This window comes from Aulonocara stuartgranti, assembly GCF_965226115.1.
Source record: "Aulonocara stuartgranti genome assembly, chromosome: 6".
Classification (NCBI taxonomy): domain Eukaryota; kingdom Metazoa; phylum Chordata; class Actinopteri; order Cichliformes; family Cichlidae; genus Aulonocara; species Aulonocara stuartgranti.
The window spans coordinates 33,043,952-33,060,061 of NC_138944.1; the positions used below are offsets into that span (position 1 = coordinate 33,043,952).

A 16,110-nucleotide genomic window follows, 5' to 3' on the forward strand; every position below is an offset into this window, starting at 1 on the left:
TTCTTGATGATCTGCACATTAGATTTTACAGAGATTTTATGCTGAACACCGTTCTTGACACAACCCATTTATCCAGAGGTGATCAGCTATGGCGTATATAGACATGTACAGAGAAGGGATGGTGGGTATATTAGCTAAAACATGTTGAATGTGGAGATGCCTTGAAGGAGGAACAGAGGAAGACCATAGAGAAGATTCATCAACTGGCCTCTAAAATCTATGCATGGGGGACCACTCTTTAGGGTAGACAGCATTAGTGGAAATTAGCTGCCTTTTACTTCTATTCCACTACAGCTAGAGAAGCCGATTCTATGGAAAAGGATTATGGACACTGAAAAAAGGGACAAAAAAAGAAACAGAAAAGTCAGATTTCTGACATCAATCTCAGAATTGTGACCTGGCTCCAGAAAATGGATTGATGAATGGATAGATAATGAATGTGGCGGGAGCCATAACTGTAATTACAATGGTAATAATAGCTGTGCTACAGTGAGCCCATAGAAATGACAAGTACACTTGGCTATATCTTTGCCACAATAATGATTAGATGCCCTGAGCTGTTGCGTACTGAGTTGGTGCAGCAGCTCTGTGTGCTTGTGAGTTTGGCTGTTGCTTGGCTCGGTGAGGGCAGAGGTAGCACAGTTGTCATCTTCTCTGTTCAGGATTCTTTGTGCTCCGTGCTCTGATGTCTCTGGCCACTCACAGTTCTGCTCTTTTGACCTTTACTCTTGCCACCTAATCAGAAACACCTCTATCCCCACTGCCCGTCCAGTGCGAGTCCAACTAAACTAAACGTGCATCTTCCCCACTCAATAAAAACGTAACAAAAAATATATGCAGTAGACTATTCAGTCAATAATTCCAGCAGCATTTCTAACTTCTGATTAGGTGCACAGCCTACAGCCTGCCTCCGTAGTCGCCCACCTCCTCTTCTAAACACACCGACCTCTGAAGCCTGCAGATCCCTCCACTGAGCGGAATACGTTGTGATGTCTCAGACTGCACACATCAATCCCACACACTCGTGCTTGACCCTGCTCTCCACAGGAGGATGTCAGGCTTGCAGCTGGCCTCCTTCTTAACCCCTGGTCAACAGCTACACTCAGTAATACAATATAGCAGGCCACAGCCCTGCTGTTCTCTGTAAACTGATTTGTTGTGTAGCAGTCTATAATACAAGTAATAACCGATGTGAAAAATTCCTCAAATTCTCTTTGAAATCCAGTTTTTGCAGAGATGTAACACTAAAATGTTTCCCTTCTGGTGAAAAAAGCCTCTGTTCTATGCAGTTTATATAGACTGTTCCAATTTTAGAATCACTACAGTAAGACCCCTTCTTCTGCGATTCTCCATCAGCCCGACAACCATTGTAAACACCTCAGCTTAATGGCTGACATGGATTTGACAGGGATACGCGTGGATTTGCTTGGGCTGAAGCCAGCGTAATACAATGACAGGTTCACCCAAATTCGCCCGGTCCGTTTTTATGCGAAGGAGCCCGTTTGCTGTGCAATTATTGTAACAACGCTCAGATTAATCCCGTGGGTCCTGTGACAGTAAACATTTATTCCACCCTGTGATGCACCTCATTCATTATTCACCCCAGACAGTCTTTATAAATCTCCTCCTTCTCCTTGTGTCTCCTTGCATTGTTAAATATTTATACAGTGAACCACGGAGTCACGCTGCTGGTTTGCTTGGTGTCAGCGCTGCGAGAAAAGGGTTATTATCCAGCAAGAGGCTCTTTGGAGCTGTCATTGAATTTACAGGCACATTGTCACCTGGGGACAGTGTTAAATAGCTTGTACACATCTCTAAAATACAACACAACCAATGTGCGTGGTGCTGTGTTTCCTGCTGATTAAAACAGTCTCTTTATAAATATTGTATACTTATCCACAATGACAAATTTAGCAGTTCGCAAGTGCGAGTTGATGAATAACTGAACAGACTCTCTTGTTCTATATTTGGCACTCTTTGATGTCTTTACTCTTAAAATAGCCATTTGTGAGCAATTTATGACCCAAAACATTTGCACAGCCCCGACATATTTGTTCCTTATAATAAAGATGAGCCTACCAACATTTCTAACACGTAAATAATTGACATTTTTTCACCACATGTGACTACTCTTCTTCTGCCGCTGCTCCCTTTAGGGTTTTCCGCACCAGATCATCTGCCTCCTTCTCACCCTATCCCTAACATTCTGTCACACCAACCCTCTCTGACGTCTTCCTGTTTTTCCTGGCAATATATCCACTATTCCTCCTGTGCACATGTCCAAACCATCTCACTCTTGCTTCTCTAACATTGTTTCCAAACCCTTCAGCCTGAGGTGTCCCTCTGATGTACTCATTCTTTATCCTATCCCTGTGTCACTGACTACTCTGCATTTGCGATCATTTGGTATTTTAACTTTGCGTTTTCATTACACTAATACCAAGTTCTGTTGCATTCATAAAGTTATAGGACTAAAATCACAACCTTTGTTTACTTATTACTTTTTTATTACCAACAAAGCGGAGCATTTATGAAACAGACTGGCAAAGCTCTGCAGGGCGGAGTGAGTCCCATCTGTGTTTGTGAAAATGAATGAAATTAAAAGTAGCCTATTTTAATTAAAAAAAATAACAGCCTAATAGTTTCAAGAATATTAAAATGCAATAAATAAATAAATACGCAGGACAGCTGGGATAGGCTATTACCCTAAATTGGATAAATGGAAAAAAAATGAATGGATGAATACTTTCAATAACATTTTGAAGTCTCAGGTCACGCATATTGATGAGCCAGGAGCTTTGGAAAGGTTCATCCCTCTCTGACTTTAGCTCTATAGCTCAGGTGACTCATGACTACTCATTTAAGGTTCATCAAAAGAGGATAATTTGTCAGGAAGATGCAGTCAGTGATACAGATTTACTTCGGTTAACAATTTTTACAGTTGGAGAATGTAAGATAAATAAGATTTTACCATACATGCCCCCGTCCTTTGGCTCCTCAGTGTGTTGGCATTGAAGAGCCAAAAACATAATGTTTCCACCTCCGTGCTTGGCTGTAGGGATCGTGTTCTTTGGTTCATACTCAGCCCTTCTCAGCAAGCTGAGCTGATGCCAAAGAGTTCGATATCGTTTTCCACCAATCACAGCACTTTCACCAAAGCCTTCTCTGAATCATGTTTACTGGCAACCCTAAGACGGGCCTGCACATGTGCCTTGTGGAGGATGGAGACCTTCTGGATGCTGCAAGATTTCAGGCCATTACAGCATAGTGTGTCACCAATGGTTTTCTTGGTGACTGAGGTCCCAACTGTCTCCAGATCATTAATAAGCTCTTTTCGTGCAGTTTTGGGTTGTTTTGGCACCTTCTCATGATCATCCTCACCCCATGAGTCAAGATGTTGCATGGATTTTGGGCCATTTTATATTTCTTCTATTTCTGAATAGTCACACCAACAGTTGTCACCATCTCAACAAGCTTCTTGCTGGTTTCTGTTGCCCGGCGAAGCTGTTTACATAGTCTCGTGCTCCATCTGAGTTTTATAAAGGTCTACAATCTTGTCCTTGATGTCCTTTGACAACTCTTTGGTCTTGTCCATGGTGGTCACACTTTTTTTGTGATTTTGTTTAAAAATGGTTTTACTTTTGTGAATTCCTTCAGGAGTATTAATCTACACGGATTACTCAGGCTCAGGAGCCCCATAATTTAGAGACCGTTCCAGTGCTAAATTGCAACACCTGGTAGCAAGACCTTACCGCTATGTATTGATTTTAATACTAACGTGTAGTCTTGGAGCCATCATCTGGTGACAGGAAGTTGGCATTGTTCTTAGCTGGGGTTCCAAGTAAGCAGAGTCAAGTTGAAAATGTGATGAAAATGTCAGCAGATTGCATGCCAATGTTTGCCCTGGGAACGATGTCCCTGGACATGGCATAAGAATGAGTCCTTTACAAAAATCAAACCTGCCATTTTTTGAGACCCGGCTATGGAGGAAATCGCTGCTGCCTTCTCTGGCTTTCTTCTTTTACCCTGAGTCTGAGAAAAAGCCACAGACCAAGCAGCATGTATACTGTCACCTTAATATCCTCTATTTTTGTGTTTTGTTTTCATCTTCAGGCCGCCTTGCTATAATGACCCCACCCACATTGAGCTTTTACTTAATTTTAATGGAAAATGACCAAAACCGAGCAGAGTTGAGTCAAGCTGAGCAGGTGATAATGGAAAAGAGACACAGGTAGAGATCTGTATCTTCTTTTTGCAACATCCTGAAAGAGTTCAAGACTGAAGACGTCTATAGGCTGCTTACAGATTGACTAATACTAAAGACCTGAAGGAAAATGCATAGTTATCTTATTTATGTAATTAAACTAGAAAATATTACTTATTGAATCTTTATGTTCTCTTCTTCTAGTCATATTAGTTGCGTGAAATACATAAAGGGAGCTACAGAGATCATATATTAAAGTTGATCTTTTCCAGCCCTCCTCGAAGTAAAAACAAAGAAGGAAGAATAATTCAGTAAATTTGTGAAGAAAGCTCTTCATCTAGGGAAAGATTAAAGATTAGGGAAAGATTAAAGAGCATTACAGCAGTGTCCTTTGTTTTTCTTAGATGTCCCTGAAAGCATAGCAGTGGTGAGCCTTTTATTATCATGGCAACAGTCAGCAGGCAAACCGCATGTGAAATGGGGTTTTATTATCCACGAAACTACACCAAACATTAGTCCTCTAACTGTTGATGCCGAACTTCAATCCGTTTTTTTTTCTTTTTGTCATCACACCGTGTCCTCGTTTGAAGCATCTCTCTGTGTTGGAAAAGCTCAGTGCTGTCTCTTAGCAACCTCCTTACCACCTGTGATGGTGAGCGGAAGGTTGCAGCGTCCCTGAGTGTGTGTGTGTGTGTTAGTGAATGACACAGGAGGTAAAACACAAAAGAAACCCTTTGGTGCTTGAAAATATAGTGAGTGACAACTCTCAAAATTCAGTAGCTAGTACTGAAAAATGAGGATAAGGGAAAAGAGAGAATGTGGCCTTTTAGAGGTTCGAAAATTCCACAGATTCACAAAGGTGCAGAGAGTTGGAGGGCAGAAGAGTGAGAGGAGAGTGTCAGGAGACAGCATTTAGAGGTGGGGGGTGGGTGGTGACAGAGGATGACAGAAGAGAGCAGGAGGGATAAATCTTTCATCTGAACATTGCTAGCGGCTTTCTTTTTTATGAGAAATAGGAAACACAATCCAATATTAATATGAGCGTGCGCATGTGGGTCTTTTTGCAAATGTGTGCGTGAGTCAGTCCCAGCTCTGACCAGCACTAGATGTGGCTGTGCTTTCATTAGCTCTTCTCCAGACTGACATAAAAGGGAGTCATGAGTTTTTGGAAAATAGAGAGGCCGGTGAAATCAAATGAGAGTAAAAACATAGAGGGGATTTTTAAAAAAAAGAAGAAATGTTTCAGTGTACGTGAGGATAAAACCTAAAAGGACTTGATTATAAGAGAAACAGAGAAAAGTAAGTCACAGAAGAGAAGCAAATAAAAGGTTGGAAGGAAAGACAACCAAGTAGCAGTTGGATTGCTGCTTGAGTCTGAGCTTATGATTTATTTCTTTCATTATCTTGAAAATCTTTTGTTACACCTGTTAAACTAAGAGGCCGAATACAAATTACATCTTGTTAGTGGCTTGGAGAGGGGGCGTGTTGTTGAAATATGATCTGCACTGAGGACGGTGCTAGAAACTTTGAAAACCACATGAAATACACACCATATTCACTAGATGCAAGGCTAAACAAAGATGCCGCTTCAATTAAATAAGCAGGGGGCAAAAGAGTTCAAGCACTCTCCAAATTTAATTCAAAGTGGCCATAGATCTAGTTACTGAATTATCATCCTCAGTAACATGGTGGATTTTTAAAAATTGATATATAAATCATTGTTGGGTTTCTTTTTTTTATTTTTTATTATTACGTTATACTGGCTCACAGAGAGTTTATAGTTTGTGTTCACATGGACGGGAACATACCTTTGAAATAGTGGTTGAAAAGGTTTGTTACACTGGAGTGATAAGAAAAGAGAACTCTGTATACGATCCAGTCATCAGTAACCCATATCTGATTTCAATGAGCGCAAGCCTTCTTTCAAGGTTGTCACCATGTGTACCTCTGCATGGTATCTGCTACTTTTAGAGTGCCCCACTGAAGTGCCATTGTACACAAAGAATATTTGATACACGTGACCTACCCCGGTCATTGTCTTCTTGCCTCTAGTTCCTTTTCCTCAAAGCAACGTTTAAGCTGGAGGGTTCTTGTTTTGACGTACTAGACAAGTTCCACTTTTTACCATGATAGGAAGAGTTGCATAACATACATACATTCATGCATACATTTTTAAAAGTTCCATCCATCCATTTTCTTGCTGTAATCTAATTCTGAGCCATAGTGGGTTTGAAGCTTATCCTAGCTGTCATAGGACAAAAGACGGGGATACACCACAGCCAGGTGGCCAGTCTATTTCAGGGCTAACAGAGAGGCAAAAAAGCCTCTCTCACACACAGACACTCACACCTACAGCCAATTTAGAGCACTGATATCTTTGGACAAACAGGTACAGGGGGAACATGCAAGCTCCATATAGGGAAGTCCTTGGCAGCCAGCAGATTCAAACCTAGGAACTTCTTTTTTTGAGGTGACAGTCTTAACCACCACATAATCCTGTTGCCCGGTAAAAAGTGTTTACCTTAATTAGTTTAGTGTAATTAAGAGGACACAAAGCATCAAAACAGACATGTTGTACTCACTTTACCTTTTTTGTTAGCAGCCTTTAAAGTCACCTCATTGCAATCCAACTCAAGACCTACCTAATGGTTTAGAGCAGGGGTGGGCAACTCCAGGCCTAGAGGGCCGGTGTCCTGCAGGTTTTAGATTTCATCCTGGGTCAACACACCTGAATCAAATTAATTACCAGGCCTCTGGAGAACTTCAAGAAATGTTGAGGAGGTAATTTAGCCATTTAAATCAGCTGTGTTGGATCAAGGACACATCTAAAACCTGCAGGACACCGGCCCCCGAGGCCTGGAGTTGCTCACCCCTGGTTTAGAGTGTCCTCCTCCACGATAAAAAATAACAACCATTCAGGAAACATATTTTGAAAGACGGCTTTTCAGCTCTTAAGTGTCGGAGACCTGGATGGTATGCAAAGCACCATTAAAGTAGCTCTTGAATACTGTGACGGTCATCATCAACTAAGACACTTTAAAGTGACTCCATTAAACACACGCATAGTTCCACATAAAAAGGATATTAAAAAAAATATTTCAATATTGAATGGACTGCTATAAAATTTGGTGCATAGAATCCACACCACACAATTTAAGCTGAACTTAAGCTTCTGCTTCAGTGGATGTGAGTGGAAATGAGTCATAAATGTCAAGTCGAGCCAACATTTGTTCATGACTTGAGCTTTAACTGGAGAGAGAAGGGGTAAAAAAGGAGAGACTTTAGGAAAATAACAGAAATAACTAGAACTCCAGGTGGACTGAAATGAGTCAGTGGCTGAGCAAAAGATAAACACAGGCAAACAAAAACAGCAGAAGTGGCCCGACATTCAAGTATCGATACCAATGATGCTATTGGTATCGATATGATACTAGTGAGATGGGCTGCCCTGTGTCATCCCTCTTCAGTAGTTTTCCACTAATTCTATTGTTCTGTCCTCCCCAGACTCGTATCTGTGGCTAAGGCAGCTCTTAGTCCTCATTTTATGACAGGCAGACACCCACTGTCAATAGATTCCTCACCCTATACAGTTACACACCAGAGTTTATAGCTAAACCAACTCATTTGGCACTTCAGAGGATGGGTTCAGCAACTGAATTTCATTCTTGAGAACTTTAAGGCCACACGAAATGCTTTGAGAATAAATGTCCACAATTGTCCTTTAAACAGGGGTTGACAACGTCATCCTAACAAAACACACTCTTAGAAATCCGTCCTGTTCTTCTGATCTCCAGCCACTCTCTATTATCTAAGCAAACCTAAACACATTCTATTCTAATCGCTGGTTTATTCTACTCACAATGGATGAATAAAATTTGCAGAAGAGCACCACTGCACACACAATCCACTGTAAGCTAACATACAGCTAGCATCTAAACTCTCTGAGTTTAAGCCTAGTGCTAGCCTCACTTTGGCTGTCCAGGGGTGAATTCAACTAAACCCTCCTGTTATGTTGTTGAACAACGTTCCTGGGTCAATTTGACCTGGGGCATGTTTACTCATCCAAAAGTGTCAGAAGCACTGGCATTGATTATTTTACAGTTTTCTTGTATAATTTTGATTTTTTTCGTTTTCTGTAGTGATGCAGATGACATGTGACATCTGTTCTGTTCTGGGTCAATCTGTCCCGCAACATAACAGGAGGGTTAAAAAATGTAGTTTACGCCTAGATGACCTGGTTCTTTGACTTACACACAAATGCCTGTAAACTCTGTGAGACTTTCCAGTTAGCCTCAGCTATGGGCTACCTCTTTACCACTGATTAGCTAATAGCATAATAATAACGCCTACGTCAAATTCCTCATTTCAGCACAGTTGTTGCATTTACTAAAAAAAGCTCCCTTTTCCTTGATTGCACAAGAGCTCTGTAATAAAGGGTGATAAACGTTCACCCCTACCTTTTCACTGTTTGGACATTGTCTCCTTTTTTCTCATCCATCCAGTAATGAAAATGAAACTTAAAATAATCCTTTACCTTTGGGTATTCATTTTTCAGAGACACATGCAAAAATATTTTTGAATTCCTCCAGTCTCCAACAGCTTTCAGCCCCACTGTGGGTTTTATAATGTGTACTTCTGTTTCTTCATTTGCATTTAGTTCATGTTGTTATCCAAAACGTCGATGTTTTATAAATGATGATAAATAATTAAAAGAAAACAATCACCTCTGAGAATAGAGGAAAATCCTCAAAGTAAATCTATTTTAATTATTCTATTAAGCTGATATAGATGAGTCACGATGTCAGCACATACCATATAGGTGGGTGCGACACCTGGATTTTGGGGAGTGCTCCCATATCGTTCACGTGGATCTCTCTACACGATCACACGCATACACACACAGACTTTAAAAAGTCATGCTTCACAGAAACGGCGTATCCTGTGGGACTTTGAACGAGTCCTGAGGTACTTGAATCAAAGTCTCAGCAGAAACGCACATGCAGAATATGAAACATCTGTCTCGCCCGCTGCCTGATTAAGAAGTCTGCTGCGGTGATGCTTCCAACAGACTGATAAACTGATATGTATCTGGCACATTTCCACAAAATTTAGGACACTGTGTAAAATGTGAATTCAATGATTTCTAATAACTTAAAGCCTGCAGGCATCCCTCTGTGTAATCAGATTTCATTATAAAGACATCTACAGGAAACAGTACTGAATATTAGTGATATTGCATTAAAAAAACAAACAGTGGGAATCACTGCATGAATTTAAGAACACTTCCAAAAATTAACTCTACCATGCAAAGAAATACCAAGAAGATGCAGCCTGCTGCAGAAAGACTTCTGTCCTTCATTTCAGGATAAATGAACAGTTAAGAAACAGACATGCATACATACACTACGATTATTTCAACAAGAAGATATATGAAGGAAGCCACATAAAACACGTTGGAGGCTCTGCCATGGTTTCATCTGCATTTCAGCCAGTGCCATTGGATATCTTGTCTAAACTGATGGAATTGTGCACGCAGAAAAGTACCATCAGATTTGAATCTACCATGCAATACCATCTAGAAAGCATCTGATTGGCTACACACTCATTTTTTAGCATGACAATGATCCCAAGCACATTGTCAAAGCAATACAAGTGGACATGGATAGAAAAAGACACAATAGAACATTATCAATCATGCACAGGTCTCAACAGAATCTCAACATCTCAGCGTTTTTGAAGCAGTGTGGGACCATCTTGACAGATCAGCACAAAAGGCAGCCAACATTCAAAGAAGAATGTCTTTCTAGAAGCCTGGAGAACTATTCCTGAAGATTTTTTAAGGAAATCAGAAGAAAGCTTACCTCAGGGAGTTCAGGCTATGTTGAAGAATAAAGATGGTCATACCAAATATTGACTTTCAAACTCATTAGAATTATATAAACTATTTTTAACCTTAAATATTGTATATGAGTATGTTTGCATGTTTCAGTGCATTGCTGCACTTATTTCCCATTTTCCTATCAAAATGCAGGTGTTGGAACAACATATAGTGCAGTTCAGACGACAGAAAAAACTTATTTCAACAGGCCAGTGCCAAAGCACATTCCTACAGAGTGTGGTGAAAAGAAGAGGTGATGCAACGTAGTGGTAAACACGCTCTTGTCCCAGGGATTTAAAAAAATCATGTCACTGCTATCAAGCTCAGAATGAAAACACGTTTTTTCTCTGTATCAACATTAATATTTTCTCATAGTACTTTTCACAGAAAATATTGTGTTTACATGATTTGCAAAGACAGCACAGTGGTGCAGTAGTGTGAAAGGTTTGTCTGTGTTGTGTCACATTAAATTGGATAAGCAGTTAAGATAATGGATGAATGGAGAGTTTAATTCTCGCTTTCTGGCCTTTTTCTTTTGCAAGCTTCCCAAAATAATGAACATTTAAGTAATTTAAGTAACATTTTGAATCAGTCTGATTCTGAAAACACCTTGAGCCTAGCCCCCTGAATAGGTTACAAAATTTCAATAAGATGCACAAATAACAGCTAATCTAATACTCTTTAGTAAAGGGTTCTGCAAGCTAATATATTCTGTCACTTGACTCTGCTCTGCTCTAGCATTTTGTGCGTTTGTATGGTTTAGAAAGATGTGTCTTTCTCATGAATAACTGTGTGTGAACTGAATGTTCCCCATGGAATAAAGTTCATCTTGTTATTTGAAAGTGTGAATAAGGTGTTCTTCAAAGAGTTTTCATCTCTACATTGTCATTGGATCTGAGACCGGCCCGAAGCTTTCAGCTGAAAGCTAGAAGTTTCCTCCAAACAGACAGAAGAGCAAAACTTGTCTTGGAAAGTCCTGGAATGAAGGACAGAAGTCTTTCTGCAGCAGTAGCAATATAGCTTATTGTAAGAACAGACAAAATCAGGCTTTAAAACTGAAAACTTATTTAAACTGTGTAAAGATTTAGTAGATTTAGGTGTATTTATTAGGGTTTTTTTTTTTGTCAGAGAAGAATGACATTATACAGGGCAAATGCTTTACCCCCCAACCCCCTCTCCCCCAATCACTTGGGTTGAAAGAGATGAGTAAACACACTGATTTATATCCAGATCACTTTAACCTGGCACCACTCCCGGTCGCATGTAGATAAAGAAGACAAGGCTGACTGGATACTGAATCTCTTTATTATTCCTCTGGGAAACACACTAACAACAGCTGAGAGGTGTCAGGCAACATTAAAAGGTTTGTGTACGTCACTCTTTACTCACATTTTCTCTTCATATGCCAGATGGAGACTCCTGTGATTCATGAATGCATTACAAGGTCAAATTAGAAGGAGAGCAGGTGAAGGAATATGAGCCTTTATCAAGGCTATGTTCTACTTAATACTGGTATTTTGCTTTTTTGGTATGTTTTTGCTTTAAATTGTACACTTTGCTAACGTTTCATTAAAAATCTTCTTCCATTTTCTTTTCTCCCCCTCATGCATTCACCTCTCCTCATTCTTTATCACTCTCTTTTCAGTAGGATGATGTGGCGTATACGCCGGCGCTCCAGGACAATCTGTCTGTCCTTGGCCTTCGTCACCATTTTCATTCACCTCCTCCTGGCTCTTGTTTCATTTTCCATTTACCACCAGCCTTGTGACACCCCACTGCCACCCAGGACACACATTCCAAGAGACCTGGCACACACCAACTACACCTCTGTGGTGATCAGAGGTCCAGCTGAGCTACCAACTGATAATATACAAACAGATTCTTCCCATAAAGATGGAAAGAAGATGGTTAAGAGTCATGTACGACCACTTTCTGACAAAGGAGGCAAAAATGCCTCAATTGAGTCAGACTTGCTAAAGCTGGAGGCATTGTTTGGTCACCCACTTTACAACATGCCCAGCCCTCCTGTCCCTGAAGAGGACTGGCTGCTGAGGGTGAAACCAAAAGTCAAGGCGAGTGAGAGGAGCTCCCAGAGGTGGTCAGTATGATGCACTTAATATGCAAAGACCGTATGCTTGTGACTCATGCTTCCTTTGACAGCATCACTCCTCAACACCACAGTCAAACAGTACTTTAGCTTTCTAAAACCACTTTCCTTCACCAATCTTTGCTTTGGATATTTTGCTTTAGCACCTTTCAGTTCATATTCAGCTCAGTTTTGCTTTGTTACTGAAACGTCTCATACAGTTAAATTCATAATTTGCTGGATAAAGATGCAGTTTTTGTAGTTCTTGGTCTGCACACCATCCCAGCGGAGTTTAAGTCAAACTAATACATGATTGAAGGGCAGAATTTCAGCTGTGTTTCCTTCCTTGAGTTGCATGGGAATAATTCTGTCATCGTGCAGGTCTTTTGGTCACAATGAACTAACCAAGGGATTCTTTTCTTTTTAAGAATGTGCCAGATTGTTGACTGACCCCTTAATTCTTTAATAGATGTATCTATTGTTTCAGCATAATGATATACTCCTCCTTGGGCCTCATATTTGAACTCCAAAAAGCTATGAATTGAATCAGATGTTAATTCTACTCCATTTGTCATGAAATAATAAGAGAACAGGCCTCATCTGGCCATATATTGCTTTTCAGTCAATCATATGCATAAAAATGGCCTTTGTATAAAAATCTGTCCGTAATTCCTAAAGAGTTCATGCACAGTTTTAAAAAAAACAAAAGATAGAAAAAAAGAATTAAAGCAGAGAGTGTGCAGTTCAGTCAAATACTAACTGTTTAATTGAAAATCCACTGGGGTGTATGGAAGCAGAAGTACAAAAAATGTATCTATGTCCTAAAAATTATGAGCCCAACTGTAAGTGCAACACTGTAAACTGTACAAACTGTTTCCACAGTAACTACAAGACATTAGATGAAGCAATAAAAAGCTCCAACCTAATCACAGTATTTCTAATTTCACAGTATTCCACAGTAATTCTGGTTTTATTGCACCTCTTTGTATATTTCTCTGAAAACATGGTCGGTCAAGATTTTCACCAGATGGGTGAGACTGCAGGGAGCACACACAGTATCTTGTTGCTGCTGACAGTGTTGCTCCATGTATTCAGCTACTGTGGCCCATATTGATGTAGCCTAAGCAAAACTAAACATATGGGCTACAGTTTTCACAGGCACAACAAGAAATGTGAAGATGCTGTGCTGGCTTTGTGAAATACACTGAATATGCTGCGGTTGCTGCTGATCAAAGCGTTCCCAGCTGGCTCCTTTTACATTTGGCCTCGCTTCTGCGTGTTCTGTTGACATCTTTAAGCGTTCATTGCAACTATAGTAAAGCAACCAACGTGTCTAACAGCAGTTAATCTTCAAGTAATTCCTCTCCCCTTCGGTTGTCTTTTCCTGTGCATCTGTCTAACAGTGAGCAGACACTCCCACACACACAGACAGTGAAACCGCGAGCAGAGGAGAGCAGTGACACAGCCGAGGCTCTCAGCTAGATTAAAACTAAAACCTTAAAAAGTGCTCATCAGTTTGGTAAATAACACTGACTGAATGCTCCGTGCTCCACTTGTCCCTCCACTTGTAATGTAGTGTGGGAGGTCGCTCTCTCAGCCTCTTTGTGAACAGTGGTATGGATTGCAGTTCTCTAGTCATGAATGGTCATGACTGGATGAATGTGTGTCTAATTTTAAAATGCTTGGTTAAAGTAGAAGAGTGCTTTGTAGGTGCATTTCATTCACCAAATGCAATCATTATTCAGGGTGAGTACGAGCCAGGACGGCTATGAGGATGTTCACTGGAACAGCAGCAGTAGCAGCCACCCTCCGTGGCTGCGCTTTCACCTGGGCATCTCCCGCTGGCAGCTCTACCCCCATCATGACCCCAACATGGAGCCCCTGATGCAGCAGCTCGCCACCCATCGCATCGTCAGCACAGGTGTGATATTCAGATTCCGAGTTTTATGTTTTTCTTTTGGGCGATCTAGTAAACGCCTCTTTATAATGCTTTCCTTTTGCTGTTATTCAACAGTATCAATGTATGGTTACAGCAGAGCCTGATGCCACATGCTAATGATGATGTGCCACAGCTGAGGTGTCAGACAACCATGGGCTGGCTGTTTTCAGAGTAGTAAACTGAAGCATCTGAGTCAGTTTTTAGTTGAGATAAATAAATTGGTGTGTTAAAGACTGCAGCCTGCTCATGAAATGACTTGAAAAGAAGTAGCTCCAGGACAACCAACATTAAAATTACGCTCAACCTGTAAAGGTTTGTGGGCTACAGGGAGGGTAAGAGCAGAATAAAGAGCAGGCTTGTTGTGAGTGTGTGACACCTGAGGTTTAGGGCCTGTCTTTCAATTTTAGATTCACTGTGAAGTTTCAGTGAAATGAAAGCCACTGTGAGGGACCTTGGGGGCTCAGCAGAGGATGAGCAGGAATACTTGAACTACTGACCATGTAGCAAACTTAAAAATACACATTTCTTTATGTTTGAACTTCTACACTGATAATAAAGTTTGGGTGGGAGGGGACTGTCTGGATGGTCCACAAACACGACTTACTTGTCAAAAAGTGTAACAGTATATACTATCAGTCATTATGTGCAGTGCCGTGAAAGTGTTTGCCCCTTCCTGATTTCCTAGGTTTTTGTGCATTTGAGTGTTAGCCAAAGATAACCCGAGTAAATATAAAACGCAGATGATCCTCTGGACTTTGGGAAAATAGTCTGAAGAGACAAAAGATTAACCTTTTAGAAGGTTTGGGCCTCGTAGCATCTCCTGTAAAAGTAACACAGCAATTCATGAAAAGAACATCATACCAACAGTCAGCAGTGGTAGAGTGATGGTTTGTGGCTGCTTTGCTCCCTCAAAACAAAGACTATTTGCTGTAATTGATGGAAACATGAATTCTGCTCTCTGCCAGAAAATCCTGATAGTGAATGCCCGACTGTCAGTTCATGCCCTGATCTGAAACACACCAGCTTGTCTACTTCTGAATGGTTAAAAAACAAAATGAAGGTTTTGGAGTGGCCCAATCAAAGTCCAGACTCAAATCTGGTGATTTGAACATTGAACGACTGGCGACCCATTGAACGACTGGCGACCTGTAGCCCTGACCCCCATCGTAAGCAAATGCTTCGAGAAGCTGGTCAGGGACTTCATCTGCTCTGCACTACCCGACTCACTGGACCCTCTACAGTTTGCATACCGCCACAACAGGTCCACTGATGATGCCATAGCCCTGACACTACACACTGCCCTGTCACACCTGGAGAAGAGAGACACGTATGTGAGGATGCTGTTTGTAGATTACAGCTCAGCATTCAATACCATCGTTCCCTCGAAGCTGGACAGGAAACTGCAGGATCTAGGACTGAGCAGCTCCCTCTGCAGCTGGATCCTTAGCTTCCTGTCTGACAGACGCCAGGTGGTCAGACTGGGCAGCATCACCTCATCCCCCATCACACTGAACACTGGTGCTCCACAGGGGTGTGTACTGAGCCCTCTCCTGTACTCACTCTACACCTACGACTGCACAGCCACTAACAGCTCCAACATCATTGTGAAGTTTGCGGACGACACTACAGTGGTGGGTCTTATCACCAACGGTGATGAGACGGCTTACAGGGAGGAGGTCAGCGCCCTGACCCACTGGTGTCAAGACAACCATCTCACCCTCAACGTCGCAAAAACAAAGGAGTTGATAGTGGACTTCCGGAGGTGCAGAGAAGTACACACCCCCATCACCATCAACGGCGCTGCTGTGGAGAGAGTGAGCAGCTTCCGGTTCCTTGGCGTACACCTGGCTGAGGATCTTACGTGGTCAGTACACACAAACAAAACAGTGAAGAAGGCCCAGCAGCGCCTCTTCTTTCTCAGGAGACTGAAAAGATTCGGCATGAGCCCCCGCATCCTCAGGACCTTCTATCGCTGTGCCATTGAGAGCATCCTCACTGGATGC

At 41.4% G+C, this 16,110-nt stretch overlaps 1 protein-coding gene across 1 annotated transcript in view; it reads left to right on the forward strand.

The window, feature by feature from the left end:
* Positions 1-11,424: 11,424 nt before the first annotated feature.
* The window catches only part of fam20cl (family with sequence similarity 20 member C, like), a gene marked incomplete at its 3' end in the record, with an annotated part of 36,535 nt that continues 31,849 nt past the window's right edge, over positions 11,425-16,110 (forward strand). Inside the window, exons 1-3 of the mRNA XM_082537045.1 lie at positions 11,425-11,445; positions 11,731-12,180; positions 13,914-14,089. Coding sequence (XP_082393171.1) covers positions 11,732-12,180; positions 13,914-14,089 — 625 coding nt within the window. The 5' untranslated portion in view covers positions 11,425-11,445; position 11,731. The remainder of the gene's footprint in view (positions 11,446-11,730; positions 12,181-13,913; positions 14,090-16,110) is intronic.